This window comes from Triticum aestivum, chromosome 4A (genome assembly GCF_018294505.1).
Source record: "Triticum aestivum cultivar Chinese Spring chromosome 4A, IWGSC CS RefSeq v2.1, whole genome shotgun sequence".
In the NCBI taxonomy this organism is placed as follows: domain Eukaryota; kingdom Viridiplantae; phylum Streptophyta; class Magnoliopsida; order Poales; family Poaceae; genus Triticum; species Triticum aestivum.
In genome coordinates, this window is record NC_057803.1 from 602,671,443 (window position 1) to 602,691,108 (window position 19,666).

The 19,666-nt window shown below is 44.9% G+C and overlaps 1 protein-coding gene across 1 annotated transcript; it reads right to left on the reverse strand.

The window, feature by feature from the left end:
* Positions 1-17,250: 17,250 nt before the first annotated feature.
* LOC123084022 (uncharacterized) lies at positions 17,251-18,963 on the reverse strand. Its single transcript, XM_044505835.1, has one exon. The coding sequence runs from the start codon at positions 18,961-18,963 to the stop codon at positions 17,305-17,307; it is 1,659 nt and encodes a 552-aa protein (XP_044361770.1). The 3' UTR covers positions 17,251-17,304.
* Between the last annotated feature and the right edge of the window lie 703 nt (positions 18,964-19,666).

Genomic DNA, 19,666 nt, shown 5'->3' on the forward strand with positions numbered 1-19,666 from the left:
CCCGGCGGCGCCTCGGCATCGATGTCAAGACCGCGATCCCCTCCGCCTCTCCTCCACCGATTGCCGGCGTCTTTGGACGGCTGACAAGCGTGGTCGGAAGGGTTCGGCTTAGGGAACCTCCCCGCCTGTGGAATCTGTGTTCTCTCAGGCAAGAGATCCGATGATGGGCTCGACGTCTGCATCTGATGCGGCGATGAGCGAGATTGAAGCGATGATGAAGGAACTGGGGTTGAAGGAGGATGATCTGGTTGACGTTGTGGTAGAAGATGGTGACATCCCAAAGGAAGTTGCCCGCTGCATGACAATAGCTCGAGTGGACACGGACAAACAGTATAGCCAATACCGGTTCTATGCAACATGCGTGTCGCCTGGGATCTAGCGAAAGAGGTAAAATTTCGGCCGCTCGAAGAAAACTTATACACCCTGCAATTCTCCTGCCTCGGTGACTAGGAAAGAGTTATGGAGGATGGACCTTGGACTTTCAAGGGCAACGCAGTCGTCATAGAGCCGTATGATGGAATCACCAGGCCATCGTCGATAGAACTAAACAAAATTGAGATGTGGATCCAAATCCACGATCTTCCAGAGCTCTTCTTTGGCCTGATCAAGTCCCTGGCTGCTACCGTAGAAGAGTTCATCTTTGCTGAACCCAAGTCTCAGGATTTTGAAGGAAATTTCTTCAGGGTCAGAATCAAAGTGGATGTTACTAAACCCCTAAAGAATGTTGTTTCTTTGGTAGTAAAAAGGAAGAGGGAGATCTTTAGGGTGAAATATGAGAGGCTACCCGACTGATGCGCCGTTTGTGGCATGCTAGGGCACTTGTACAAAGAGTGCGGCAATGGGATTCACCCCCCATCGGAGTTAGTGTTCAAAAATCTCCAAGCTGTCTGGTTCAAAGGGCCAGGCCGTGGCCCGGGAGCGGAAAGTGTTGGGGAACATAGTCATTTCAAAAAAATTCCTATGCACACGCAGGATCATGGTGATGCACAACAACGAGAGGGGAGAGTGTCGTCCACGTACCCTCGTAGACCGTTAAGCGGAAGCGTTATGACAACGCGGTTGATGTAGTCGTACGTCTTCACGATCGACCGATCCTCAGTACCAAATGCACGACACCTCTGATGAAGCTATGTACCTACGGTAGGGTCATGGATCTGTCCAAGCCCCAAGGACATCTCAAAAGGAACCAGAAGCGGCCGAAGCAAAATCATCATCCACTCGACCGTGAAGCTATGTTCCACTTGTTGGGTTTCGTAGTAATTTCAAAAATTTTCCTACGCGCACACAGGATCATGTGATGCATATCAACGAGAGGAGAGTGTTGTCTACGTACCCAACGCAGACCGACTGCGGAAGCAATGACACGACGTAGAGGAAGTAGTCGTACGTCTTCACGATCCAACCGATCAAGCACCGAAACTACGGCACCTCCGAGTTCGAGCACACATTCAGCTCGATGACGATCCCCGGACTCCGATCCAGCAAAGTGTCGGGGAAGAGTTTCGTCAGCACGACGGCGTGGTGACGATCTTGATGAACTACAGCAGCAGGGCTTCGCCTAAACTCCGCTACAGTATTATCGAGGAATATGGTGGCAGGGGGCACCGCACACGGCTAAGGAATCGATCACGTGGATCAACTTGTGTCAACTTGTGTGTTTAGAGGTGCCCCTGCCTCCGTATATAAAGGAGCCAAGGGGGGAGGAGGCGCCGGCCAGGAGGAGGTGGCGCAGGAGGAGTCCTACTCCTACCGGGAGTAGGACTCCCCTCCAATCCTATTCCAACTAGGATTCCCAAGGGGGAAAGAGGGAGAGGGGTGGCCGGCCACCTCTCCTAGTCCTAATAGGACTAGGGGAAGGGGGAGGCGCGCAGCCCCCTTGGGCTGCCCCTTTCTCCTTTCCACTAAGGCCCATGATGGCCCATATGGCTCCCGGGGGGTTCCGGTAACCTCCCGGTAACCCGGTAAAATCCCGATTTCACCCGGAACACTTCCGATGTCCAAACATAGACTTCCAATATATCAATCTTTATGTCTCGACCATTTCGAGACTCCTCGTCATGTCCGTGATCACATCCGGGACTCCGAACAACCTTCGGTACATCAAAATGCATAAACTCATAATATAACTGTCATCGTAACCTTAAGCGTGCGGACCCTACGGGTTCAAGAACAATGTAGACATGACCGAGACACGTCTCTGGTCAATAACCAATAGCGGGACCTGGATGCCCATATTGGCTCCTACATATTCTACGAAGATCTTTATCGGTCAGACCGCATAACAACATACGTTGTTCCCTTTGTCATCGGTATGTTACTTGCCCGAGATTCGATCGTCGGTATCCAATACCTAGTTCAATCTCGTTACCGGCAAGTCTCTTTACTCGTTCCGTAATACATCATCTCACAACTAACATATTAGTTGTAATGCTTGCAAGGCTTATGTGATGTGTATTACCGAGAGGGCCCAGAGATACCTCTCTGACAATCGGAGTGACAAATCCTAATCTCGAAATACGCCAACCCAACATCGACCATTGGAGACACCTGTAGTACTCCTTTATAATCACCCAGTTACGTTGTGACGTTTGGTAGTACCCAAAGTGTTCCTCCAGTAAACGGGAGTTGCATAATCTCATAGTCATAGGAACATGTATAAGTCATGAAGAAAGCAATAGCAACATACTAAACGATCAGGTGCTAAGCTAATGGAATGGGTCATGTCAATCAGATCATTCTACTAATGATGTGACCTCGTTAATCAAATAACAACTCATTGTTCATGGTTAGGAAACGTAACCATCTTTGATTAACGAGCTAGTCAAGTAGAGGCATACTAGTGACACTTTGTTTGTCTATGTATTCACACATGTATTATGTTTCCGGTTAATACAATTCTAGCATGAATAATAAACATTTATCATAAAATAAGGAAATAAATAATAACTTTATTATTGCCTCTAGGGCATATTTCCTTCAGTCTCCCACTTGCACTAGAGTCAATAATCTAGATCACATCACCATGTGATTAACATCGATAGTTCACATCATCATGTGACCAACACCCAAAAGGGTTTACTAGATTCAGTAATCTAGTTCACATCACTATGTGATTGACACCCAAAGAGTGATCATGTTTTGCTTGTGAGAAAAATTTAGTCAACGGGCCTGCCAAATTCAGATCCGTATGTATTTTGCAAAATTCTATGTCTGCAATGCTCTGTACGGAGCTACTCTAGCTAATTTCTCCCACTTTCAATATGTATCCAGATTGAGACTTAGAATCATCTGGATCAGTGTCAAAAACTTGCATCGACGTAATCCTTTTACGACGAACCTTTTGTCACGTCCATAATCGAGAAACATATCCTTATTTCACTAAGGATAATTCTGACCGCTGTCCAGTGATCTACTTCTAGATCACTATTGTACTCCCTTGCCAAATCAGTGCAGGGTGTACAATAGATCTGGTACACAGCATGACATACTTTATAGAACCTATGGCCAAGGCATAGGGAATGACTTTCATTCTCTTTCTATCTTCTGCCGTGGTCGGGCTTTGAGTCTTACTCAACTTCACACCTTGTAATACAGGCAAGAACTCTTTCTTTGACTGCTCCATTTTGAACTACTTCAAAATCTTGTCAAGGTATGTACTCATTGAAAAAACTTATCAAGCGTCTTGATCTATCTCTATAGATCTTGAAGCTCAATATGTAAGCAGCTTCACTGAAGCCTTTCTTTGAAAAACTCCTTTCAAACACTCCTTTATGCTTTACAGAATAATTCTACATTATTTCCGATCAACAATATGTCATTCACATATACTTGTCAGAAATGTTGTAGTGCTCCCACTCACTTTCTCGTAAATACAGGCTTCACCGCAAGTCTGTATAAAACTATATGCTTTGATCAACTCATCAAAGTGTATATTCCAACTCTGAGATGCTTGCACCAGTCCACAGATGGATCGCTGGAGCTTGCACACTTTGTTAGCTCCCTTTGGATCGACAAAACCTTCTGGTTGCATCATATACAACTCTTCTTCCAGAAATCCATTCAGGAATGCAGTTTTGACATCCATTTGCCAAATTTCATAATCATAAAATGCGGCAATTGCTAACATGATTCGGACGGACTTAAGCATCGCTACGGGTGAGAAGGTCTCATCGTAGTCAATTCCTTGAACTTGCCGAAAACCTTTTGCGACAAGTCGAGCTTTGTAGACAGTAACATTACCATCAGCGTCAGTCTTCTTCTTAAAAATCCATTTATTCTCAATTGCTTGCCGATCATCGGGCAAGTCAACCAAAGTCCATACTTTGTTCTCATACATGGATCCCATCTCAGATTTCATGGCTTCTAGCCACTTTGCGGAATCTGGGCTCACCATCGCTTCTTCATAGTTCGTAGGTTCATCATGATCTAGTAGCATGACCTCCAGAACAGGATTACCGTACCACTCTGGTGCGGATCTTACTCTGGTTGATCTACGAAGTTCAGTAGTATCTTGATCTGAAGTTTCATGATCATTATCATTGGCTTCCTCACTAACTGGTGTAGGTGTCACTGAAACAGTTTTCTGTGATGAACTACTTTCCAGTAAGGGAGCAGGTACAGTTACCTCGTCAAGTTCTACTTTCCTCCCACTCACTTCTTTCGAGAGAAACTCCTTCTCTAGAAATGATCCATTCTTAGCAACAAATGTTTTGCCTTCGGATCTGTGATAGAAGGTGTACCCAACAGTTTCCTTTGGGTATCCTATGAATACACATTTCTCCGATTTGGGTTCGAGCTTATCAGGTTGAAGCTTTTTCACATAAGCATCGCAGCCCCAAACTTTAAGAAACGACAACTTTGGTTTTTTGCCAAACCATAGTTCATAAGGCGTCGTCTCAACGGATTTTGATGGTGCCCTATTTAACGTGAATGCGGCCGTCTCTAAAGCATATCCCCAAAATGATAGCGGTAAATCTGTAAGAGACATCATAGATCGCACCATATCTAGTAAAGTACGATTACGACGTTCGGACACACCATTACGCTGTGGTGTTCCGGGGGGCGTGAGTTGCGAAACTATTCAACAGTTTTTCAAATGTACACCAAACTCGTAACTCAAATATTCTCCTCCACGATCAGATCGTAGAAACTTTATTTTCTTGTTACGATGATTTTCAACTTCACTCTGAAATTCTTTGAACTTTTCAAATGTTTCAGACTTATGCTTCATTAAGTAGATATATCCATATCTGCTCAAATCATCTGTGAAGGTGAGAAAATAACGATATCCGCCACGAGCCTCAATATTCATCGGACCACATACATCGGTATGTATGATTTCCAACAAATCTGTTGCTCTCTCCATAGTACCGGAGAACGGTGTTTTAGTCATCTTGCCCATGAGGCACGGTTCGCAAGTACCAAGTGATTCATAATCAAGTGGTTCCAAAAGTCCATTAGTATGGAGTTTCTTCATGCGTTTTACACCGATATGACCTAAACGACAGTGCCACAAATAAGTTGCACTTTCATTATCAACTCTGTATCTTTTGGTTTCAACATTATGAATATGTGTATTACTACTATCGAGATTTAGTAAGAATAGACCACTCTTCAAGGGTGCATGACCATAAAAGATATTACTCATATAAATAGAACAACCATTATTCTCTGATTTAAATGAATAACCGTCTCGCATTAAACAAGATCCAGATATAATGTTCATGCTCAACGCTGGCACCAAATAACAATTATTTAGGTCTAATATTAATCCCGAAGGTAGATGTAGAGGTAGCGTGCCGACTGCGATCACATCGACTTTGGAACTGTTTCCCACGCGCATCGTCACCTCGTCCTTTGCCAGTGCCCGCTTATTCTGTAGTCCCTGTTTCGAGTTGCAAATATTAGCAACAGAACCAGTATCAAATACCCAGGTGCTACTGCGAGCATTGGTAAGGTACACATCAATAACATGTATATCACATATACCTTTGTTCACCTTGCCATCCTTCTTATCCGCCAAATACTTGGGGCAGTTCCGCTTCCAGTGACCAGTCTGCTTGCAGTAGAAGCACTCAGTTTCAGGCTTAGGTCTAGACTTGGGTTTCTTCTCTTGAGCAGCAACTTGCTTGCCGTTCTTTTTGAAGTTCCCCTTTTTCTTCCCTTTGCCCTTTTTCTTGAAACTAGTGGTCTTGTTAACCATCAACACTTGATGCTCCTTCTTGATTTCTACCTCCGCAGCTTTTAGCATTGCGAAGAGCTCGGGAATAGTCTTGTTCATCCCTTGCATATTATAGTTCATCACGAAGCTCTTGTAGCTTGGTGGCAGTGATTGGAGAATTCTGTCAATGACGCAATCATCTGGAAGATTAACTCCCAATTGAATCAAGTGATTATTATACCCAGACATTTTGAGTATATGCTCACTGACAGAACTGTTTTCTTCCATCTTGCAGCTATAGAACTTATTGGAGACTTCATATCTCTCAATCCGGGCATTTGCTTGAAATATTAACTTCAACTCCTGGAACATCTCATATGCTCCATGACGTTCAAAACGTCGTTGAAGTCCCGATTCTAAGCCGTAAAGCATGGCACACTGAACTATCGAGTAGTCATCAGCTTTGCTCTGCCAGACGTTCATAACATCTGGCGTTGCTCCAGCAGCAGGCCTGGCACCCAGCGGTGCTTCCAGGACGTAATTCTTCTGTGCAGCAATGAGGATAATCCTCAAGTTACGAACCCAGTCCGTGTAATTGCTACCATCATCTTTCAACTTTGCTTTCTCAAGGAACGCATTAAAATTTAACGGAACAACAACACGAGCCATCTATCTACAATCAACATAAACAAGCAAGATACTATCAGGGACTAAGTTCATGATAAATTTTAAGTTCAATTAATCATATTATTAAAGAACTCCCACTTAGATAGACATCCCTCTAATCCTCTAAGTGATCACGTGATCCAAATCAACTAAACCATGTCCGATCATCACGTGAGATGGAGTAGTTTCATCGGTGAACATCATTATGTTGATCATATCTACTATATGATTCACACTCGACCTTTCGGTCTCCGTGTTCCGAGGCCATATCTGCATATGCTAGGCTCGTCAAGTTTAACCTGAGTATTCTGCGTGTGCAACTGTTTTGCACCCGTTGTATTTGAACGTAGAGCCTATCACACCCGATCATCACGTGGTGTCTCAGCACGAAGAACTTTTGCAACGGTGCATACTCAGGGAGAACACTTCTTGATAATTTAGTGAGAGATCATCTTATAATGCTACCGTCAATCAAAGCAAGATAAGATGCATAAAAAGATAAACATCACATGCAATCAATATAAGTGATATGATATGGCCATCATTATCTTGTGCTTGTGATCTCCATCTCCGAAGCACCGTCATGATCACCATCGTCACCGGCGCGACACCTTGATCTCCATCGTAGCATCGTTGTCGTCTCGCCAATCTTATGCTTCCACGACTATCACTACCGTTTAGTAATAAAGTAAAGCATTACATCGCGATTGCATTGCATATAATAAAGCGACAACCATATGGCTCCTGCCAGTTGCCGATAACTTGGTTACAAAACATGATCATCTCATACAATAAAATTCAGCATCATGCCTTGACCATATCACATCACAACATGCCCTGCAAAAACAAGTTAGACGTCCTCTACTTTGTTGTTGCATGTTTTACGTGGCTGCTACGGGCTTAAGTAAGAACCAATCTCACCTACGCATCAAAACCACAACGATAGTTTGTCAAATAGACTCCGTTTTAACCTTCGCAAGGACCGGGCGTAGCCATACTTGGTTCAACTAAAGTTGGAGAGGCAGTCGCCCGCAAGCCATCTCTGTGCAAAGCACGTCGAGGGAACCGGTCTCGCGTAAGCGTACGCGTAAGGTTGGTCCGGGTCGTCTCGTCCAACAATACCGCCGAACCAAAGTATGACATGCTGGTAGGCAGTATGACTTGTATCGTCCACAACTCACTTGTGTTCTACTCGTGCATATAACATCAACATAAATAACCTAGGCTCGGATGCCACTGTTGGGTTTCGTAGTAATTTCAAAAATTTTCCTACGCGCACACAGGATCATGTGATGCATAGCAACGAGAGGAGAGTGTTGTCTACGTACCCAACGCAGACCGACTGCGGAAGCGATGACACGACGTAGAGGAAGTAGTCGTACGTCTTCACGATCCAACCGATCAAGCACCGAAACTACGGCACCTCCGAGTTCGAGCACACGTTCAGCTCGATGACGATCCCCGGACTCCGATCCAGCAAAGTGTCAGGGAAGAGTTTCGTCAGCACGACGGCGTGGTGACGATCTTGATGAACTACAGCAGCAGGGCTTCGCCTAAACTCCGCTACAGTATTATCGAGGAATATGGTGGCAGGGGGCACCGCACACGGCTAAGGAATCGATCACGTGGATCAACTTGTGTCAACTTGTGTGTTTAGAGGTGCCCCTGCCTCAGTATATAAAGGAGCCAAGGGGGGGAGGAGGCGCCGGCCAGGAGGAGGTGGCGCAGGAGGAGTCCGATGTCCAAACATAGACTTCCAATATATCAATCTTTATGTCTCGACCATTTCGAGACTCCTCGTCATGTCCGTGATCACATCCGGGACTCCGAACAACCTTCGGTACATCAAAATGCATAAACTCATAATATAACTGTCATCGTAACCTTAAGCGTGCGGACCCTACGGGTTCGAGAACAATGTAGACATGACCGAGACACGTCTCTGGTCAATAACCAATAGCGGGACCTGGATGCCCATATTGGCTCCTACATATTCTACGAAGATCTTTATCGGTCAGACCGCATAACAACATACGTTGTTCCCTTTGTCATCGGTATGTTACTTGCCCGAGATTCGATCGTCGGTATCCAATACCTAGTTCAATCTCGTTACCGGCAAGTCTCTTTACTCGTTCCGTAATACATCATCTCACAACTAACATATTAGTTGTAATGCTTGCAAGGCTTATGTGATGTGCATTACCGAGAGGGCCCAGAGATACCTCTCCGTCAATCGGAGTGACAAATCCTAATCTCGAAATACGCCAACCCAACATCTACTTTTTGGAGACACCTGTAATGCTCCTTTATAATCACCCAGTTACGTTGTGACGTTTGGTAGCACCCAAAGTGTTCCTCCGGCAAACGGGAGTTGCATAATCTCATAGTCATAGGAACATGTATAAGTCATGAAGAAAGCAATAGCAACATACTAAACGATCAGGTGCTAAGCTAATGGAATGGGTCATGTCAATCAGATCATTCTACTAATGATGTGACCTCGTTAATCAAATAACAACTCATTGTTCATGGTTAGGAAACATAACCATCTTTGATTAACGAGCTAGTCAAGTAGAGGCATACTAGTGACACTCTGTTTGTCTATGTATTCTCACATGTATTATGTTTCCGGTTAATACAATTCTAGCATGAATAATAAACATTTATCATGATATAAGGAAATAAATAATAACTTTATTATTGCCTCTAGGGCATATTTCCTTCAGTCTCCCACTTGCACTAGAGTCAATAATCTAGTTCACATCGCCATGTGATTTTAACAGCAATAGTTCACATCACCATGTGACCAACACCCAAAGGGTTTACTAGATTCAGTAATCTAGTTCACATCGCTATGTGATTAACACCCAAAGAGTACTAAGGTGTGATCATGTTTTGCTCGTGAGAGAAGCTTAGTCAACGGATCTGTCATATTCAGAGCCGTATGTATTTTGCAAATATCCTATGTCTACAATGCTCTGTGCGGAGCTACTCTAGCTAATTGCTCCCACTTTCAATATGTATCCAGATTGAGACTTAGAGTCATCTGGATCAGTGTAAAAGTTTGCACTGATGTAACTTTTACAACAAACTCTTTTATCACCTCCATAATCGAGAAACACCTCCTTAGTCCTTACTAAGGATATTCTTGACCAATGTCCAGTGATCTACTCCTAGATCACTATTGTACTCCCTTGCCAAATACAGAGCAAGGTATACAATAGGTCTGGTACATAGCATAGCATACTTTATAGAACCTATGACTGAGGCATAGGGAATGACTTTTCATTCTCTTTCTATTTTCTGCTGTGGTCGGGATTTGAGTCTTACTCAATTTCATACTTTTGCAACACAGGCAAGAACTCTTTCTTTGACTGTTCCATTTTGAACTATTTCAAAATCTTGCCAAGGTATGTACTCATTGAAAATCTTATCAAGCGTCTTGATCTATCTCAATAGATCTTGATGCTCAATATGTAAGCAGCTTCACCAAGGTCTTTCTTTGAAAAACTTTTATTCAAGTATCCCTTTATGCTATCCAGAAATTCTATATCATTTCCAATCAGTAATATGTCATCCACATATAATATCAGAAATGCTACAGAGCTCCCACTCACTTTCTTGTAAATACAGGCTTCTCCAAAAGTCTGTATAAAACCAAATGCTTTGATCACACTATCAAAACGTTTATTCCAACTCCGAGAGGCTTGCACCAGTCCATAAATGGATCGCTGGAGCTTGCACACTTTGTTAGCTCCCTTTGGATCGACAAAACCTTCTGGTTGCATCATATACAACTCTTCTTCCAGGAATCCATTCAGGAATGCAGTTTTGACATCCATTTGCCAAATTTCATAATCATAAAATGCGGCAATTGCTAACATGATTCGGACGGACTTAAGCATCGCTACGGGTGAGAAGGTCTCATCGTAGTCAATTCCTTGAACTTGCCGAAAACCTTTTTGCGACAAGTCAAGCTTTGTAGACAGTAACATTACCATCAGCGTCAGTCTTCTTCTTAAAGATCCATTTATTCTCAATCGCTTGCCGATCATCGGGCAAGTCAACCAAAGTCCATACTTTGTTCTCATACATGGATCCCATCTCAGATTTCATGGCTTCTAGCCACTCTGCGGAATCTGGGCTCACCATCGCTTCTTCATAGTTCGTAGGTTCATCATGATCTAGTAGCATGACCTCCAGAACAGGATTACCGTACCACTCTGGTGCGGATCTTACTCTGGTTGATCTACGAAGTTCAGTAGTATCTTGATCTGAAGTTTCATGATCATTATCATTGGCTTCCTCACTAACTGGTGTAGGTGTCACTGAAACAGTTTTCTGTGATGAACTACTTTCCAGTAAGGGAGCAGGTACAGTTACCTCGTCAAGTTCTACTTTCCTCCCACTCACTTCTTTCGAGAGAAACTCCTTCTCTAGAAATGATCCATTCTTAGCAACAAATGTTTTGCCTTCGGATCTGTGATAGAAGGTGTACCCAACAGTTTCCTTTGGGTATCCTATGAATACACATTTCTCCGATTTGGGTTCGAGCTTATCAGGTTGAAGCTTTTTCACATAAGCATCGCAGCCCCAAACTTTAAGAAACGACAACTTTGGTTTTTTGCCAAACCATAGTTCATAAGGCGTCGTCTCAACGGATTTTGATGGTGCCCTATTTAACGTGAATGCGGCCGTCTCTAAAGCATATCCCCAAAATGATAGCGGTAAATCTGTAAGAGACATCATAGATCGCACCATATCTAGTAAAGTACGATTACGACGTTCGGACACACCATTACGCTGTGGTGTTCCGGGGGGCGTGAGTTGCGAAACTATTCCACAGCTTTTCAAATGTACACCAAACTCGTAACTCAAATATTCTCCTCCACGATCAGATCGTAGAAACTTTATTTTCTTGTTACGATGATTTTCAACTTCACTCTGAAATTCTTTGAACTTTTCAAATGTTTCAGACTTATGCTTCATTAAGTAGATATATCCATATCTGCTCAAATCATCTGTGAAGGTGAGAAAATAACGATATCCGCCACGAGCCTCAATATTCATCGGACCACATACATCGGTATGTATGATTTCCAACAAATCTGTTGCTCTCTCCATAGTACCGGAGAACGGTGTTTTAGTCATCTTGCCCATGAGGCATGGTTCGCAAGTACCAAGTGATTCATAATCAAGTGGTTCCAAAAGTCCATTAGTATGGAGTTTCTTCATGCGTTTTACACCGATATGACCTAAACGACAGTGCCACAAATAAGTTGCACTTTCATTATCAACTCTGTATCTTTTGGTTTCAACATTATGAATATGTGTATTACTACTATCGAGATTTAGTAAGAATAGACCACTCTTCAAGGGTGCATGACCATAAAAGATATTACTCATATAAATAGAACAACCATTATTCTCTGATTTAAATGAATAACCGTCTCGCATTAAACAAGATCCAGATATAATGTTCATGCTCAACGCTGGCACCAAATAACAATTATTTAGGTCTAATATTAATCCCGAAGGTAGATGTAGAGGTAGCGTGCCGACTGCGATCACATCGACTTTGGAACTGTTTCCCACGCGCATCGTCACCTCGTCCTTTGCCAGTGCCCGCTTATTCTGTAGTCCCTGTTTCGAGTTGCAAATATTAGCAACAGAACCAGTATCAAATACCCAGGTGCTACTGCGAGCTCTAGTAAGGTACACATCAATAACATGTATATCACATATACCTTTGTTCACCTTGCCATCCTTCTTATCCGCCAAATACTTGGGGCAGTTCCGCTTCCAGTGACCAGTCTGCTTGCAGTAGAAGCACTCAGTTTCAGGCTTAGGTCCAGACTTAGGTTTCTTCTCTTGAGCAGCAACTTGCTTGCCGTTCTTCTTGAAGTTCCCCTTTTTCTTCCCTTTGCCCTTTTTCTTGAAACTAGTGGTCTTGTTAACCATCAACACTTGATGCTCCTTCTTGATTTCTATCTCCGCAGCTTTCAGCATTGCGAAGAGCTCGGGAATAGTCTTGTTCATCCCTTGCATATTATAGTTCATTACGAAGCTCTTGTAGCTTGGTGGCAGTGATTGGAGAATTCTGTCGATGACGCAATCATCCGGAAGATTAACTCCCAATTGAATCAAGTGATTATTATACCCAGACATTTTGAGTATATGCTCACTGACAGAACTGTTCTCCTCCATCTTGCAGCTATAGAACTTATTGGAGACTTCATATCTCTCAATCCGGGCATTTGCTTGAAATATTAACTTCAACTCCTGGAACATCTCATATGCTCCATGACGTTCAAAACGTCGTTGAAGTCCCGATTCTAAGCCGTAAAGCATGGCACACTGAACTATCGAGTAGTCATCAGCTTTGCTCTGCCAGACGTTCATAACATCTGGCGTTGCTCCAGCAGCAGGCCTGGCACCCAGCGGTGCTTCCAGGACATAATTCTTCTGTGCAGCAATGAGGATAATCCTCAAGTTACGGACCCAGTCCGTGTAATTGCTACCATCATCTTTCAACTTTGCTTTCTCAAGGAACGCATTAAAATTTAACGGAACAACAGCACGAGCCATCTATCTACAATCAACATAAACAAGCAAGATACTATCGGGTACTAAGTTCATGATAAATTTAAGTTCAATTAATCATATTACTTAAGAACTCCCACTTAGATAGACATCCCTCTAATCCTCTAAGTGATTACGTGATCCAAATCAACTAAACCATAACCGATCATCATGTGAGATGGAGTAGTTTTCAATGGTGAACATCGTTATGTTGATCATATCTACTATATGATTCACGCTCGACCTTTCGGTCTCCGTGTTCCGAGGCCATATCTGCATATGCTAGGCTCGTCAAGTTTAACCTGAGTATTCTGCGTGTGCAAAAACTGGCTTGCACCCGTTGTAGATGGACATAGAGCTTATCACACCTGATCATCATGTGGTGTCTGGGCACGACGAACTTTGGCAACGGTGCATACTCAGGGAGAACACTTCTTGATAATTTAGTGAGAGATCATCTTATAATGCTACCGTCAATCAAAGCAAGATAAGATGCATAAAGGATAAACATCACATGCAATCAATATAAGTGATATGATATGGCCATCATCATCTTGTGCCTGTGATCTCCATCTCCGAAGCACCGTCATGATCACCATCGTCACCGGCGCGACACCTTGATCTCCATCGTAGCATCATTGTCGTCTCGCCAATCTTATGCTTCCACGACTATCACTACCGTTTAGTAATAAAGTAAAGCATTACATCGCGATTGCATTGCATACAATAAAGCGACAACCATATGGCTCCTGCCAGTTGCCGATAACTTGGTTACAAAACATGATCATCTCATACAATAAAATTCAGCATCATGCCTTGACCATATCACATCACAACATGCCCTGCAAAAACAAGTTAGACGTCCTCTACTTTGTTGTTGCATGTTTTACGTGGCTGCTACGGGCTTAAGTAAGAACCAATCTCACCTACGCATCAAAACCACAACGATAGTTTGTCAAATAGACTCCGTTTTAACCTTCGCAAGGACCGGGCGTAGCCATACTTGGTTCAACTAAAGTTGGAGAGACAGTCGCCCGCAAGCCATCTCTGTGCAAAGCACGTCGAGGGAACCGGTCTCGCGTAAGCGTACGCGTAAGGTTGATCTGGGTCATCTTGTCCAACAATACCGCCGAACCAAAATATGACATGCTGGTAGGCAGTATGACTTGTATCGTCCACAACTCACTTGTGTTCTACTCGTGCATATAACATCAACATCAATAACCTAGGCTCGGATGCCACTGTTGGGTTTCGTAGTAATTTCAAAAATTTTCCTACGCGCACACATGATCATGTGATGCATAGCAACGAGAGGAGAGTGTTGTCTACGTACCCAACGCAGACCGACTGCGGAAGCGATGACACGACGTAGAGGAAGTAGTCGTACGTCTTCACGATCCAACCGATCAAGCACCGAAACTACGGCACCTCCGAGTTCGAGCACACGTTCAGCTCGATGACGATCCCCGGACTCCGATCCAGCAAAGTGTCAGGGAAGAGTTTCGTCAGCACGACGGCGTGGTGACGATCTTGATGAACTACAGCAGCAGGGCTTCGCCTAAACTCCGCTACAGTATTATCGAGGAATATGGTGGCAGGGGGCACCGCACACGGCTAAGGAATCGATCACGTGGATCAACTTGTGTCAACTTGTGTGTTTAGAGGTGCCCCTGCCTCAGTATATAAAGGAGCCAAGGGGGGGAGGAGGCGCCGGCCAGGAGGAGGTGGCGCAGGAGGAGTCCGATGTCCAAACATAGACTTCCAATATATCAATCTTTATGTCTCGACCATTTCGAGACTCCTCGTCATGTCCGTGATCACATCCGGGACTCCGAACAACCTTCGGTACATCAAAATGCATAAACTCATAATATAACTGTCATCGTAACCTTAAGCGTGCGGACCCTACGGGTTCGAGAACAATGTAGACATGACCGAGACACGTCTCTGGTCAATAACCAATAGCGGGACCTGGATGCCCATATTGGCTCCTACATATTCTACGAAGATCTTTATCGGTCAGACCGCATAACAACATACGTTGTTCCCTTTGTCATCGGTATGTTACTTGCCCGAGATTCGATCGTCGGTATCCAATACCTAGTTCAATCTCGTTACCGGCAAGTCTCTTTACTCGTTCCGTAATACATCATCTCACAACTAACATATTAGTTTTAATGCTTGCAAGGCTTATGTGATGTGTATTACCGAGAGGGCCCAGAGATACCTCTCCGACAATCGGAGTGACAAATCCTAATCTCGAAATACGCCAACCCAACATCGACCATTGGAGACACCTGTAGTACTCCTTTATAATCACCCATTTACGTTGTGACGTTTGGTAGTACCCAAAGTGTTCCTCCGGTAAACGGGAGTTGCATAATCTCATAGTCGTAGGAACATGTATAAGTCATGAAGAAAGCAATAGCAACATACTAAACGATCAGGTGCTAAGCTAATGGAATGGGTCATGTCAATCAGATCATTCTACTAATGATGTGACCTCGTTAATCAAATAACAACTCATTGTTCATGGTTAGGAAACATAACCATCTTTGATTAACGAGCTAGTCAAGTAGAGGCATACTAGTGACACTCTGTTTGTCTATGTATTCACACATGTATTATGTTTCCGGAAAATACAATTCTAGCATGAATAATAAACATTTATCATGATTATAAGGAAATAAATAATAACTTTATTATTGCCTCTAGGGCATATTTCCTCCAGTCTCCCACTTGCACTAGAGTCAATAATCTAGATTACACTATAATGAATCTAACACCCATGGAGCTTTGGTGCTGATCATGTTTTGCTCGTGGAAGAGGCTTAGTCAACGGGTCTGCAATATTCAGATCCGTATGTATCTTGCAAATCTCTATGTCTCCCACCTGGACTAGATCCCGGATGGAGTTGAAGCGTCTCTTGATGTGTTTGGTCCTTTTGTGAAATCTGGATTCCTTTGCCAAGGCAATTGCACCAGTATTGTCACAAAAGATTTTCATTGGACCCGATGCACTAGGTATGACACCTAGATCGGATATGAACTCCTTCATCCAGACTCCTTCATTTGCTGCTTCCGAAGCAGCTATGTATTCCGCTTCACATGTAGATCCCGCTACGACGCTTTGTTTAGAACTGCACCAACTGACAGCTCCACCGTTTAATGTAAACACGTATCCGGTTTGCGATTTAGAATCGTCCGGATCAGTGTCAAAGCTTGCATCAACGTAACCTTTTACGATGAATTGTGAGTTTATGATCAAGTCTATCTATGAGCTTTGAATTTTTTTTAAATGGTTGCATGCATCACTTTGATGCAGAGGCCGAAGGCTATCCTTCTTTTCAAAAAAGAAAAAGAGAAAAACACTAGTTGCTTAATTAATTAATTTCCGCTATTATATGGCTGGCTCTATTTTTACCGTTCCATATGGATATTTATTTATACAAAACAAAAAAGATGGTGTTTGAGGATAGTTGTGAGTAGGAGATGAAACATATCATTTCCGAGATTTGCTTCTTGGACGAACGACACCAAGAAGGTTTGGTTGGAATTTGAAGAGGACACCAATGTCGACCTCATGTAAATTAAATAGGAGTAGATGCACGTATATAAACTGTAAGTAACATACATACATACATACATACATACATACATACATACATACATACATAATATTTTGAGTTTGGGATGAATGAGATGGAAAAAAGTTGAATGTCATCGTATGATTGGAAAGAAAGGGGATTCCCAAAGAAGAAAGAAAATACAGTACATAGACATATAGACTTGAAAAGGAAAACATGCATGCACGCAGAATTAACCACGTTCGTTCGGATCGATCACAGCAGCAGGCCGGCCGGCCGAATATAATTAAGATGGATGCATGTTGACAGCCTATTCCGCCCGATCGAGCTTGCCTATCAACTCGCCCCCGTCCAGGATGCTGCCAAACATGGCGGCCTCAAACAGATAGTTCACCTGCCAGGCATGGTGGCTTGCATGGGCGACGAGCCAAACCATTTCGTCGATGAGGCCCTTGGAGAAGAGCTGGACCATTTGTAGGCGCGAGGATTCAATGAGGTGTTTCTCACGCTGCTCGTCCACCTCGCCCCTCCGGACGTACTCCAGCGGACCGGTGACAATGGACGACCAAAGGGCGGCCAGCAGGTGGTCTTGGTCTCCTTTTACTTTGAGGAAGCGCCGGACGTGGTCGCAGGATTCTTCCCCATTGCAGGCATACTCAGGGTCAAGGGGCCTGCTGAAGCCGGTGGTATGAAAGTCGGTGTCGAAGACCTCGTCGAAGTCGGCCTCGCGCTGGGGCTGCGTCGGGGACTTGCGGGCCTTGGGCCATCCTAGGAGGGCGCGGCGGAGGAACATGTGCCGGTCGTTGTGCAGATGCCAGGTGTACAAGGTGATGCACATCCGGGCCACAGGCTCGTGCCACCTCTGAGTGTACATCCGAGCTCCAGTGGCAGCGTAGGCGTCGTAGATGGCCCGCAGCACCGTCTCGCTCACCACGCCTGAGGCGGCGATGTCGGCCATGTTGAGGAACGAGTTCTTGACCTCGGAGTTTACCAGGTCGCTGCCCACATCGATGACATCGGTGCCGGGCGAGCTGAAGACGAGGTCGCTCGTGACGGCGCCAACATCGAAGCCCCGGGCTATGGCCTCAGCCCCCATGCCGAGGATGCTGCTCTCGCACAGGGACATGACCTGGGCGGTGTGGCGGTCCATCTGCCCCGACCGGTCCTTGAGGAGCGTCCTGTGCGCCGCCTCCAATGCGATCTTGGCTCGGATGTAGGACGCGCCGATGGCGACGGCCTCGCGTCGCTGCCGGCCACCAGGGGTTCGTAGCGAGCGGGCGTCGGCGAGCCCGTCGCGCAGGAGGCGGCTGAAGGAGGGGAACACCTTGTGGTACCCGTGCTCGTAGTAAAATGCCATGTCCACCACGTAGTTGGAGAAGAGGGTGCGCACGTCGTAGGCGCCAATCAGCAGGCTCGCCATGCCGCTACCAGATAGGGCGTTGGTTGTTGTCATCGCCTCAGGCCAGTCGGCGGCGCCCAGCAAGGCGAGAACCTGCGGCGCGGCTTGGACCAGCCCGGCGCCCTTAGTGGGCAACACGTTGCCGATTGCGTGCTGCGTGCTTTTCCACAGCGCCAGCTCCGGCGACAATCCCAGTTGCACCACCCTGGGCCGCGCCGCGTCGCCTCCGCCATCACTGATAATGCTAGCAAACATCTCCGCCAGCATGTCTTCCGCCTCGCGAGACAGCCTTCTCAGATCTGCCATGGCCCCCGTCCCCTTGCCGACCAAGGCCCTCGCCGCCGAGTAGCCCGTGTACAAGGGGAAGACTCCATCTTGCTGCTTTGCCAGCCGGGCACCCCAGAAATATGAACGGATTGCAACTAGACCGCTGCCGTTGTCGCCAGGGACAGTGTCCTTCTCCCTCACCACCTCAATGTCGAGTCCGTGGAGAGAGCAGCCACCCCAGGTTGGGGTTGGGGTGGGTGGTACCTCCGAGTCGCCGCGACGAGTCCAAGCGAGACTCAACATTTTTATTTAGTACTGTATTAAAAAAATGCAGGTAATGGACTTCTCGTGGTGTTTGCCAGCCTTGTGTATTCCCCAGCAGCTTATATAGCCATATCAACGCAAGGCTGGGTTCCTCTCAGAAGTGGTTTTTGTACAAGCTTACGCCTGTGGTACTAGCTAGCTAGAGAGACATACGTTTTGATTGTTTTCTTCTTGTTGTATCACTTTCTCGCCATATGACTAGAAAGTAACACGATTCCGCAGGTATGAGAGGGAGTTGTTTGTGTCTACCTCGCCCTTGTGGGCGTGCCGGGCAGTGACGAGGGACGGCCAGACGGTGCCGAGCATATCGAGGACGACGGCCAAACATTCTTGCGGGTTTCCTTGTCGATCATCGTACTACTCAGGGTCCATGGTCCTGATGATGGGCAAAATGAGGGTCCTCTCCGTTCACAACTAGCTCTATTAGTAGAATGCCCTTATTTTTTATATTTCTATTGATTTATATAACTAGCAATGAATTTTTGACTCCTTCCAATAACATCGCGTCAACACTCTTGTCGACGGATTCTTTTTGAACGTCAACATAATACATCTTCATCTTTCTCTTACTCTCAAAAAACAAACATGTATAGGGAATACCTCGTTTCTGTTATCATGTGTAACAAATATATAAAGAAGTACAATTGTTTATATGCATCTCTTTCAGTTGGGCGGGAATACA